Raw genomic sequence first — 13,568 nt, 5'->3', positions numbered from 1 at the left:
ATCGGCTCCCAAACGTAGACATACCGAGTCGCTTCCCACCCTCCGCATTTGGCACTGGAATTGCAAAGAAAGAATAAGAATATCATTGAATGCATTTCTTGTTTGTTTGCTTTTTCTTTCTTTTTGTTTTTAGTTTGTTCATGCAGTTTATCCCTGTGTTTGTTTCTGCCGCATTGGCTGATAACAGCATGTTCCACAAGTACACCACAAGTGTATGGACAAAGCGGGCGCCCCTAATTTGAGTGCTCGAACGCCCGACAGGAAAAATCCACAACGGGAAGAGATAAAAGACGACACATATCCAAGAGGCGAACTATACTGAAGTAGACGCAAAGCGAGCGGCGCCGACTTCGACTGACTTCATCAGTGGATCTACCGCGGTCTCTGGCGTGCAGCATAAATGCAGGACTACTGCCGAAGGTGAGATAGCGACCGAGTTCTACGCGCCGTCAGTTTGACGGGCAAACCCTTAATCCACGATGAATGCACCCGTATACACAATGTTTAGATGTCACAGCGCTTTACTTAATAAAAAATCTGTAGCGCGTGGCATCACGGAAATACGGTGCAAATATAGTTGTTCTAATTAAGCAACTAACTACTAAGAAAATAAAGCATCACCTTAGCCATCTGCTATTTTAATGCGTTAGCATTTGGGGTGTCAAACATAAAAAAACAAGCGAATGAGAAGTGTGTATGTGAAGCAGGTCATGTAGGACATATAGATATATATATACATATTGTCACCTGTAGTAGTGGGAACAGGGCGAGCGCAGAGGCGCAAGAAAAAAGAAGTGCGCGTGCTAACCGCCCCGCTCGATAGTTAGCTGTCGCCACCGCTTTCTCCATAGTCCAGCTGCTCTCACTAAACGTCGTCAGCCCCTTTGAAGGCGCCTGGCAATATGGTACATGAAATAAACCTAAGATAACCGCGCCGTTGTGCTCCTCATTTATATATATATATATATATATATATATATATATATATATATATATATGTATGTATGTTGTATCCTGTACATAGTTCTTGCAGTTTCGGTTTCAGTGTTTAGGTTGGCAACACTGTGTCCTTGTGCTTGTATATATTTGTGGAACGTCTATTAAAGGGAGCAGTATGCAAAACACTACTGGTGTGTGCGAGTGACGTCACTCCTTCATTACAATGGCGACGAAGTGTTAGAACCCATTCTGATGTAATTCCAGGAGATAACCAGCCACGCCTACCCGATGGCTTTCGCCGGCATCGCTCCACCGGATCCGTTCCTTCCGACACCGGGCCGCCCCGTGCAGCCGTGGTCCCGATGGCACGACATGTTCAAGGTCTACCTGGTGGCTTCCGGTGCTTCCGAGTTCTCCCCAGAGCGACGCAGGGCTCTTCTACTGCATTCCTTGGGGCCCGAAGGCCAACGTATTTTCAACACCCTGTCTGTTTCGCAGGCGTCATAAAAGACAGAGGAGGAGAAAGGGACCGCAGCTACGCCCGACGTGTATGACTCCGCGGTAGCGGCACTGGCCAAACACTTCGATACCCCCTGCAACCTGGTCGTCGAGCGCCACCGATTGATTGTCGCATTCAGTCCCCAGGCGAGTCTATTAAAGAGTACATGACCGCGCTTACAGATCTGGCCGCGATGTGTTCATTTACGTCGCAAGAAGAATCATTACGTGACCAGTTTGTTGCCGGTGTATCCTCGCATCGTATTCAGGAACGTCTTCTGTTAGAAGGGTCTTCGCTTTCGCTCAACAAGGTAGTTGCTCTCGCGAGTCAAATCGAACAGGCAACAGCGGAAATCAAGGAATTTTCATCCATTTCTGTGCAACCAGTACCTGCACAGTCTGGCAAAAGGCAGTCAGTCTATCGTTGCCGTCACCGCATTCACGGCCGCGTGCTCGCACTTTCGGTCAACGCGATAAGGCAGCTACGCATGGGAACCGCGCCCCATCTCGAGACCACTGCCCATCGAATTTGCAGCGACCCGCGAATTCTTCCCATTGCTTCAGATGTGGTTCTAAGCAGCATCGTTCATCATGGCCACGCTGCCCAGCTAAAGGAAAAGAGTGCTTCTTTTGTGGCCGTATCGGACATTTCGAAAATGTTTGCGACCAGAAGCGGTCGCAAGCGGCTGTCCATGAAGTTTGAGTAGATAGCCAGTCGCAAGCTGAAACCGTCGAGGTTCTTGTGGTTCAACAGCCTCTTGAATCTGGAATTAACGTTAACGTTCAAGTCGGGCAGGTCACTTTGAAACTGTTGGTCGATTCTGGCTCTTCTGTTTCCATTCTTTCAGGAAAGATATTTGACCAACATTTTCCTGGTGCGCCGCTTCTTCCCGTTCCTCGCGTAACACTTCTAGATTATTCCAAAAGACCAATTTTCGTTCTAGGGTGCATCTTTTCTGACGTATTTTTCGAGACTCGCAGCGCACCGCTTTTGTTTTATGTCGTCGAACAGCGCACTTCTCTCATTGGCTTGGATGGTATTAAGGCATTAAAGGTGCGCATTGAAGGGTCGGCATTGCAGTGCTTTCAAACCAGCACGCTACCGAATGCCGAAGTAGCTCTGACATGCCCCATAGAGCCGTCCACACAGCTGCCACCAGCACTTCAGCAAAAGTTTTGCTCGCTCTTTAAAAATGAGCTGGGTCTTGCAAAAGGCTTCGTCCACAGGATTAAGACACGTGCGGGTGTTCAGCCAGTAGCATCAAAACTTCGCCGTCTTCCTTTGATGTTACGACCACGCGTGTCTTCTGAACTGCAGCGCTTGGAATGCTTGGACATCATTGAGCGTATCAATGCGTCAGAATGGGTGTCCGCTATTGTAGTAATTCAGAAGAAAGATGGAAGTATTAGGCTCTGTGTAGACTTACGCGAACCTAACAAGGCTATCGTTCCGGATAGCTTTCCGCTGCCGCACATGGATGAGCTGCTTCATGCTTTGGTGGGTGCCACGCACTTTTCGAAGCTAGACTTAGCGTCTGCTTATCACCAAGTTCTCCTGGAACCTGAGAAGAGGGGCTTGACAGCTTTTATTACACATGAAGGGCTATACCGGTTTAAACGCGTTGGTTTTGGGCTAGCCGCAGAACCTGCAGCTTTCCAGAGCATGATGGCTGGCATTCTTCGCCATTGTGCTGGTGTTCTCTTTTACATGACGACGTCATTCTTTTTGGTAAATCGTCTGAACAGCACCTAAAGAATCTGGAGGCTGTGCTACAGCGTATTAAAGACGCAGGTCTGGAGCTGAACAGTAAATGTGTGTTTCGAGTTCAGGAACTCAAATTCTTGGGCCACAAGGTGACACCTTGTGGTATTTCGCCTTTTCCAGGGAAAGTAGACGCGATTCTGGAAACCCCAGTTCCAAACAATGTCCATGAACTCCGTTCTTTTCTTGGGTTGGTGGAATACTACGCCAAGTTTGTACTGCATTTAGCTGAGATGGTAGAACCAATGAGAGCTCTCCTTAGGAAAGACCAAAGCTTCACCTGGCCTGCTGAGGTGGATAACAAATTTCGCGCAGTAATGTCACTATTATTCTAAGATCTCTTGCACATGTTTGATCCTGCGCTTCCAATCATCATTTCCACTGATGCATCCGAATGTGGACTAGGAGCAGTTCTCCAGCAGCGCGCCGGTCATACACTTCGTACTGTCGCTTTTGCATCACGCGCGCTGTCTCCGGCTGAAAGAAAGTGTGCAGTTGACGAGAGGGAAGCATTTGGATGCATTTGGGCATGCGAACATTGGCAAGCATACCTGTGGGGACGGAGCTTCACTCTCCGAACAGATCATCAGACACTCGTTTCACTGCTTTCATCGCAGGGATCAGGCCGACGCCCACTCAGAATCGCACGTTGGTGCGCCAGGCTACTCCGTTACAATTTCATTGTGGAGTACCAGAAAGACTCGTGAAACAGAGTAGCCGATGCCCTTTCGCGGTTACCCGTCCATATGGCAGATACTGAGCTCACTTTTGAGGAATAAATTGTTTGCATGGTTCAACCAACTTGCCTGATGAAAGAGCAGTTCGAACAAGCGGTTCTCGCTGACGCCACTCCTCAAAAGGTGAAGGCATACGTAAATAGGTCTTGGCCCTCGCACAGCCACTTGCCTGACGATCTGAATCTATATTTCAGAGTTCGAGAGGAATTGTCTGTAGTGGGAGAATTGTTGTTGCGTGCAGAGAGGCTCGTAATTCCTTAATCTCTCGTGGCTCAACTTGTAGCAACAGCGCATGAAACCGACCAGGGTATCGTACGCACGAAAGCCAGTCTTAGGGAGCAGTTCGGGTGGCCCCGCATGGACACTCACGTGGAAGACGCAGTCCACAGTTGTAGCACTTGTCAAGAGGCAGATAAATCGGCGAAGACTTCATCTGCCCCTCTGCAACATGTCGAGCTACCAGGAAGACCGTGGCAGAAACTTGCGATGGATATCGTGGGCCCCCTGGAGAGGGCGCCTCCAGATTGCAGATTTGTCCTAACCCTGGTAGACTACTACTCAAAATGGCCATAAGTACAGTTTTGTAGGGAAATTTCTGCAAGAACCGTGACAGAGTTCCTGCTCAATGTATTTGCACGGGAAGGATATCCGGAAGAAATAGTCTGCCATAATGGGCCCCAGATCACCTCAAAGGAATTCGTCAACTTCCTACAAGAACGAGTAATCCATCTGTCGCGTTCTTCTGTTTATTACCCGCAGGCAAACGGACAGCTCGAGCGGTTCAACCGCACGTTCAAGACTTGCCTCCAACTGGCCCGTCTGGAAGAACATCCGCTGCGAACTTCTGTACGAGATTACTCGGCGTATACAGGTGCACACCACACGCCACAATGGGAGTGGCCCCTGCGGTACTGCTACATGGAAGGCTGCGAAGTACAAAGCTTGACATCTTCGGCTTATCCACCCGAGTCGTTCGCAAAGACACCCCACCAGGAACTGGCCAGGCTACGGCAGCGCGTCAAGCGCCAGCAAGAGTAGAGCAAAGCCTACACAGACAGGAGGTGAGCGGCAAAGCCGACAATGGAGACGGCAGGAGACATGGTGCAGGTGAAGAAACCATCAGTTTCATTCAAGAGTGACAGTTCTTTCTCAAAGCCAAGGAAAGTAATCGGGCAACGTGCTCCAGCGACCTTCGCTCTCGACGACGGCAAGATATGGAACGCGGCAAAGCTGTAAAAGGTGCCTGCTCGGTGCTAATGGCCTTCAGCAAGATTCCGCATGGCCTGACTCGTCAGCTCGTCACGACTCCTTCGATGCGACACTTATCGCTGCAACATGGCCGCCAGCGGTTGCCGAGGAAAGTGTTCTCGCAGCGCAACCAGTGCCTAGTACAGAATGCGTCCCCGGTTCGCCGACGAGGTCAGTCGCAGAACAGTTTCCAGCATCGGAAACTGCACCACGCCCTCCCGTGAACAATGCAGATGGAACTGTGGTGTCGTGCTCACCTGCCCGCCGTATTCAGCCGCACAGCGAGAGACGGCAACGTATAAATATTCCTTAGGTCGTGCGCCTATTTTCTTTTGTATTCTTTGATATTCTTTTTGTATAGGTATTTCAGTGTATATATTGATTTGTATTTCTTGCTGCAGATGTCTCTTGTCATGTAAACGGTTCGCGATTAACCATACTAACGTACTAACACATTGACAAAAAAATGAGGGAGGGAAAATGTATTCTGTACATAGTGCTTGCAGTTTCGGATTCAGTGTTTAGGTTGGCAACACTGTGTCCTTGTGCTTGTATATATTTGTGGAACGTCTATTAAAGGGGACAGTATGCAAAACGCTACTGGTGTGTGCGAGTCACGTCACTCCTTCATTACAATATATATATATATTATATATATATATATATTATATATATATATATATATATATATTATATATATATATATATATATATATATATATATTGTCTATCTCTCTCTATATATATATATATTATATATAGAGAGAGAGAGATAGACAGATGAGCAGCACAACATCGCGGTAGTCTTAGGTTTACTTACCCAACTGTTTCGGTCGGTGGACCGACCTTTTTCAAGAGATACGGGACATTCTCGGAGCAGTCTCTCTATATCTTACGGTAGAGCAAGAACACGCAAAAAAGATACAAAAAAACATGAGTGACTGAGCCAATGGCCCGAGAGATTACTTGTTGGTAACAGGGTTCTTCACGACGCGTCCCTGTCATCATTGGTAGCGGACACGTCGTTGGTACGGTCCCCATTAGGCGTGCTTTTAAACGTGAGTCATCATTGGCAGTGGTAAGTTCTTTGACACGGTCCCCGTTACACGCGCTTTTACATGATCGACGCCGATTCACGGCGCATTCCCGTCAACAGTGGCAGTGGACATGTCATTGATTCGGTTGCTGTTACGCGTGCTTTTACATACATGATTGACGAGCAACCCTGCCATTTTGAGCTGAAAGTGCAAAAAAAAGGCACGAAGACCCTGTCGTGCCAGACAAAGAAAAGGGCAAAACAGGTTAGAGAAAGCACTCCCAGGAGAAGAAATAAACTGCAAGTATAATACTAATAGCCTGCTGAAATGAGCATGAAATATAAAACAAGGCACAGTAAGGTGGGTGGGTCGGTCCGCTCCGCCAGTGGAGTAGTTGGCATTCTTTCGACACCACACACGTATTCGGCTTGCCTATGAGGAGATTTAATTATTATTTAGCTACTCTAACTTACGGACAAAAAAAACGAGAGGTTTACCATGAGTTTATTCACGCCGTGAGTGATTGTTCTAAATTTGTGGATAAAATATGATTCTCTTTGTTCCCGTTCACGAGAAGGGCGGAAGCCTGGCTGGAGAAGGGTGACTCGTATTTTGTCAAATGAATGCTCTCGCAGACGGATATGTTTTGAAAATAGGAGATGTGGTAGTGCACGGCTGTGAGCTCAGTGGTTACATAGACGGAGTGTGAACACGATTCCAGTCTGGCCTATATACTGTTAATCGCAGACATCACAATGGAGCGTGTAGACCACATTGCCACTGTCACAATTTAGAAGAAGTAGCCTTAGTCAAGTGCTTGCAGTCTTTGCAACGTTGTTTACCACAAATTTCCTTCCCCGGCGATGGAAAACTCGGGATAGCTCTGTGAAAATTGAAGACAAGCTTGTGCTCTGCTGAATATTATTAAAGTGTTTCGCTACGATGTTAACGTGTGGTAATGTAGACGAGTAAGTGAGGACAAGGGCGGTTTGATTTTTAGAATGGCGGGGCTTTGAACCCGTCAAAGTTTCATTTCTGTCTAACGCTTGTGCTCGGCTTATAGCATCATCAACAATACTTTCCGGGTAGTTTTTCGCCACCAGGGCCTTTCTGAGTTCCTTTGCGTGACCTTGGAAGTCTGTCTCGTCAGAGCAGATGCGGCGGTATCGGTGGGCCTGCGATTACGGGATGGGTTTTTGCAATGTTATGGATGGCTACTTTTGAAGTGAAGATATTGGTGGCGGTCTGTTGGCTTTTATATAAGGTTGTGATTATACCCTTACCTTTAATTTGTACTGTGACATCAAGAAACCTTATAGGTGATTTAGAATAGCTGTATGTGATAGAGATTGACGGGTCAACTCAAATAAAGTCTACTACAAATTTAAAGAGACTTTCTTCGTCATGGTACCGAATAAAGAATATATTGCCTAAGAACCTTTTGTAGATGAGCGGCTTCAAAGGTCTGGCCGCAAGAAAGGGTTCTTCTAGCGATGTCATAAAAATATTCGCATAATTAGGAGCCATCTTCCTGCCCATTGCCGTTCCGCTTATCTGGAGAAAGTGTTTCTCGTCAAATTCGAAGTAATAGTACCCTAAACTAACCAAAGTAGCGTCGACAGCGTTTCCTCGTCTAAACTTACAGGCGTATAGGTCAGCGTTGACTGTCGAGTCAATGCCATCTGCTTGTGGTATGTTTGTGTATAAGGATACTACATCCATTGTATCCAGGAAGCTCTCTTTTGTAATCTCGAGTACAGTTATTATGGCGAAGAAATTGGTTGGTGTCCTGAATATAAGATGCAATGGTAGGAACTATGTCCTTAATTGTGAAGTTCAAGGGCACTTCATATTCTTTCGGTTACTGTGCCGTTGCTTGAGACAATAGCATGACCGGGGTGGTTAGTTTTGTGGATTTTAGGAATCAATTAAGAACGACCAGGGGTTGGCTGGAGATTGGCAGCCTTGCTTTAAGGATACGTGTAGATATTTCCCCCTCCTTATGCAGTTAATTTAATTCGCGGCATATATCTGATTCGAACAATTGAGTGGGCTTCTCTGCGAGTTCCGCATAGAAGTCCTTATTTTCTAATTGTCGAGGTCCTTCTTTCAGGTACTCGACCTTATCCTAATATTACCATTGCGCCATCCTTATCTGCAGGTTTAATTACCACATCTGATCGGCGGCTCAGCGACTCCAATGACTTGCACACTTCGTACGACAAGTTTTGTCTAAAGGGTTTCAATTTTGAGCATGCCGTCATGACGTCGTTTTGGAAGGCGGATATATACATTTCCAAATATCAGTCTCTGTGATCAGGTGGCAACCAAGTTCTTCCTGGTGCTCCAGGGGATGCTATTCGGCTGGGCTTATCATGAAAATATTCCCGCAAGCGAATATTTCTGGCAATATTACCCAAATAGTGTTAAAATTGAAATTCAATAAATTTACCACTTGCTGGACAGAATATAAGGCCTTTAGCAAGAAGGCTAATTTCGGAGGCCGATAACCGGACAGATGAAAGGTTAACCACCGTTGTTTCTACGCCATTGTTAATACTTCTGATGGTAGCAGGTACATTCGCGCTGATGGAAATCGTCTGAGGTACGCCATCCCGCTCTAATTTCCGACGCTTAAGCTCTTTTGTCTCCCTTATTCCTTTATTTTCATGCTCAACAAGGTCGTTACCCTCTATTTCGCTGAGATCTGACTGGCATTTTAGTGAATGGTCAGCTTCTTCTAGTTCGTGATATTAGCGTTCATTGTGGTCAATAATAATTTTCGTGAGATTAGGCGACGCTTCATGAAGCGTTTTGTCCGACTGTACCAGTTCATCTCGATATAGTGTTGTCATCGCCGGATTTAGCTTGTGGCACAAGTCTTTTGGTGCCAAATTAAAGGCTGCATATGACTTAATTAAATGTCGTGCTGTGAAGATTGTACTTTACGCGTTTCTCAATCGTTTTCCTGATTTGCTGAAATTCGCATAACTGTGAATTGAGGGAGCGGACCAAACCTGAAGTCTGCAATTGTCAGTTCTGCCGTGGCTGCATCGGTCTCCGAGCGACGTCCGCATAGCTGCGCAGGTTGTAGCCCATCTGAGGTGGTGCTGGAGGAACGTGGTGGACTTCTGGGCCTGGGGTGGTGGCGTGCGTGACAAGTCGGCATTCGCGGCACGCTGTGGAGTGTCGGAACCAGCGGTGGCCGCTATGCCGGCTGGCTGTGGGGTCTGCTGGCGTGGATGCCAGCGGCTTGTCCTGGTGGTCAGCAGGCGCCTGTAGTGAAACGCCAGCATCGCCACGCCTTCAAAGCTGGGATGAAGACCGTCGGTGGCCAGGACCCGCCAAGGCGGCATCTCTTGGAAGACGTGGTCCGGATAGAAGAACCCGCGCCCCAGCTCTCTCCGGTGGCAGAAGTGGCGCACCTGGCTCACGAATCGGGACGCTTCTCTGTTGAACCAGTGGACGAATCTTTTGTTCACTCCTTGACGGCGGCGGTTCAGAGCTGGAGGCCATGGCAGGCTCAGGCCGAGGCCTGCATGTGGTCGTTGCTGGCGAATATTCTTGAGGAGTTGTTTTAACTATTCCAAGGCTTGCGTAGCTGCACTATCCGCAATGTCCATGTTTCCCACATGGAGCACCAGCTTTAGCACTGTCGGTGACACATGTTGCAGGAGACCTGAAACATCGCGGAACCTTGCGCCGCTGTAGCCCACGAAACCTGGAGATCCCGGTTCGAAGGGATTGAAGTTCTCGTGGACGTACTTGATCGTCGTGTCTCCGAACCACCCTGATTGCCCTATTGTCTCAAGCAAGGGCATGGTATTCGAAATAATTTCAATGGCCTTGCACTTCACAATTAAGGACATATTTCTGACAATTCCATCTTACATTCAGCACACCAACCAATTTCTTCGCATAATAACTGAACTCGAGATCCCGAAAGGGAGCTTCCTGGTTACAACGGTTGTAGTATCCCTATACACAAACATACCACAAGCAGACGGCATTAGCTTAAAACTCAATGCTTACATGAAGACAAACACGACTTTACGTCTAGACCAGGACACGCTGCTGGGTTTAGTACCACAGCGGTTAGTACTAGGGTACAATAACTTCGAATTTGACGATCGAGAAACATTTTCTCCAGGTAAGCGGAACGCCATTGGGCACGGAGATGGCTCCTAATTGGCTGCACGACCACGAAAGTGTCCTTAAACTTGTAGCAGATTTTACCTCAGTTCACCCGTCAATTTCTTTCACATACAGCTGTTCTAAATCGCCTGAAACCTTTCTTGATGTCACAGTACAAATTAAAGCTAATAGCATATTCACAACATTATATAAAAAGCCAACAGCCCAGAACCAATATTTTCATTTCAAAAGTAGTCATCCATAACATTGCAAAAAAAAAAAAAACATCCCGTAATCGCAGGCCCACCCATGCCGCCGCATCTGCTCATACGAAACAGGCTTCAAAATCACGCAAAGGAACTCAGAATGGTCCTGGTGGCGAAAAACTACCCGGAAAGTCTTGTTGATGATGCTATAAGCCGAGCACAAGGCTTAGACAGAAATGAAATTTTGACAGGCTCAAAGCCCCGCCACCCTAAAAATGAAACCGGCCTTGTCCTCACTTACTCGTCTACAACATGGATGAAAAGAAATGGCCAGCTAAATTGCCGAAATATATGTACCTCAAAAGCGTGGACATAGAATGGAGGTGGAGTTCTACAAAGTTGGTAACCAAGTACAGGGTAGTGGAAAGTGTAAACAGACTATCAGTAGTCTATTTAGTAGTGAGAGAAACAGAGACAGTGGAGTGAGAAACAGAGACGGTAAATTGAATGCAAATAATGGAAGCATCAGCAACAAAAAAAAGACCATGGAGATCTACAAAAACGACAAGAAATAAATCAGGCGGGGAAATCTGTATGACAACGCAAAATGCAGCGCTTAGATTCTCCTAGATATCTCGTATAATTGCTATCGCAGGTAAAGGGATAATGCAGGAGTATGCCAATTCACGCTAATGGCGCGTCAGATGTGAGCATCACCACTCGCTAGTCCGGATGAAAGCTTTGAAGCACTGTGATGTACAAATTTATACCCCTTTCACCGGCCTAGTGATACAAAAATCGTTTGCACATATAGTCTGCTCCACCGCATGGCGCCACTATAGGCATGTGCTCTAATGCTATTGGCCGCACAGAATGCGCAGCTGTTGCCCAACTACTGTGCCCGCTTACTAGTTTCATTAAGGAACCGCACTACCAGAATTTGCAAATGCGCAGCTGCATCCGCACGCTCTGCAGCGAGCACGTTGAACCACAGGCGCCGACTAAGAGGGGGCTTGCCAGCCCAAGCCCCCCACCCCTATATGTTTCACGAAGAAGGCCGAACCCCCCCCCCCCCCCCCCCGGTCAATGCCGAAGTCTCGTCCTTCTACTGTCTTGCTGGTATTTTACGCGCCAAGACCACGTTAACGCCACAACCCCACAGCTTTAAAAATATGCATCGGATTGGAAAATTTTCTATTTCACCGGTAAAGAGAGGCGCTTTTTGTAAGCTGGTTGTAACAAAAAACGTCGCGAAGACCGAATATGAAGGCTGCGCGTTCAGTTTATATGCTCTTACACATAATCGCGCGTGCTTATGTCTTGAAGTTCTGTTTTGCAGCATGTTTCGCATTACAGGCTGCCAAGACCATATCTAGCGCTGTTGCTAATACTGGCCGCACTCGCTTGCTACCTAATAGCAAACGAACACAGTCGGAGAAAGGACACATGGGATTACCGAGGAAGAACTGCAGGTGAGTAGTTTGTTCGGTTTGGCTCTTGTTTTATATGTGCAATTTCATCACTGCATGCGACAAGCGCAGTCCCGGGCGTTGATATTGTTACGCGAACGAAGGATTAAGTACTGGAGACTATATTTACAAAGTATATTCAGAAAGGATACCTGGCAGCGCTGGCCAGTTCAGCCGACAGCTTGAGAGCAAGGAGCAGTTCGTCTTCTTCGTCTGGGCGCCCGCGCGCATTGTCCAGAAGAAACACTCAATATGCATGTATCATTATCCCCGGCGGCAGAAGCACCGTTCCCGTGCGCCTAAATATTGGTGCGAACAGGAAGGTAATACGGTTATAGGCGTGCGACATGCACAACGTCAGTGGAAGCCGGGGCAGATGAGGCACTGGTAAGGACTGGGGCGATTTCATACGTAACGGGAGTCACGGCACGCAGCACTCGATATGGGCCTGTGTACCGAGAAAGGAGTTTTTCTGACAGGCCAACGTGACGAGTCGGTGAACACAGGAGTACAAGAGATCCAGGCGGAAAGAGAACGTCTCTGTGATATCGATCGTATAAACGCCGTTGGTTCTCTTGGGGGGTCAAGAGGCGAGCGCGGGCGTTGCTCGTTGGCGACGTGTAGCAGCTGAGAAACCGAGAAAACGCAAGCGTCGGCATAGGTGTCAGGTTCGGCGGGTGGTTCGTCCACTGGATAGATTGATAAACAGTCTGCGTCTTGATGTAGGCGGCCCAACTTGTAGATTACTGCATAGGAATAATCTTGTAGCCGCACAGCCCAGCGACCAAGCTAGCCGGTACCATCCTTGCGTGAGGAAAGCCAGCAGAGCACGTGGTGGTCCGTGATTACAGATAAATGCGTGTTATACAAGTACAGGCGGAATTTAGAAACCGCCCAGACGAGAGCCAGGAATTCACGGTCTGTAATCGAATACTAGCGCTCCACTGCTGTGAGGAGGCGGCTAGCGTAAGCGATAACACTATCACGTCCCTGTTGGCATTGAGCTTAGACGGCTCCGATACTGAGACCCCTAGCTTCGATAGAGACCTGTGTAGGAGAGGTCGGGTCAAAGTGGGCTAAAATAGGTGGCGTGGTGAGAACGTTGGTTACGTGAGCAAACGCGGCAGTTTGAGCGGGACCCCACGTAAACGGCACATCCTTCTTCAGAAGATCAGTAAGTGGTCGGACAATCGCTGCGAAGTCTTTAAAGAATCGTCGGAAGTAGGAGCAGAGGCCCACAAAACTTCGGACGTCTTTGACAGACTGAGGCACCGGAAAAGACGTGACAGCAGGAATTTTATCCGGGTTAGCTGAATACCGAAGGGTCGATAACCGAAGTGACACTTCAAGGAATTTAGTTGGAGCCCAGCCTCGCGGAAGACTTGAAGAACAGCTGATAAGCGCTCAAGGTGTGTCTCAAATGTAGGCGAAAATACGAGAACGTCGTCTAAGTGGCAAAGGCATGTTGGCCATTTGAACCCTTGAAGCACAGAGTCCATCATACGTTCGACTGTGGCTGGGGCGTTGCATAGACCAAT

The 13,568-nt window shown here is 47.7% G+C and overlaps 1 protein-coding gene across 1 annotated transcript in view; it reads left to right on the top strand.

Annotated features, from left to right (window-relative positions):
- Window positions 1-282: 282 nt before the first annotated feature.
- LOC119462340 (lactosylceramide 4-alpha-galactosyltransferase-like) overlaps window positions 283-13,568 on the top strand; it is an 85,347-nt gene continuing 72,061 nt past the window's right edge. Inside the window, exons 1-2 of the mRNA XM_049655181.1 lie at window positions 283-420; window positions 11,918-12,033. Of these exons, the coding sequence (XP_049511138.1) occupies window positions 401-420; window positions 11,918-12,033 (136 nt within the window). The 5' untranslated portion in view covers window positions 283-400. The remainder of the gene's footprint in view (window positions 421-11,917; window positions 12,034-13,568) is intronic.

This window comes from Dermacentor silvarum, chromosome 8 (genome assembly GCF_013339745.2).
Source record: "Dermacentor silvarum isolate Dsil-2018 chromosome 8, BIME_Dsil_1.4, whole genome shotgun sequence".
Classification (NCBI taxonomy): domain Eukaryota; kingdom Metazoa; phylum Arthropoda; class Arachnida; order Ixodida; family Ixodidae; genus Dermacentor; species Dermacentor silvarum.
This window is presented reverse-complemented; position numbering and strand designations above follow the sequence as displayed.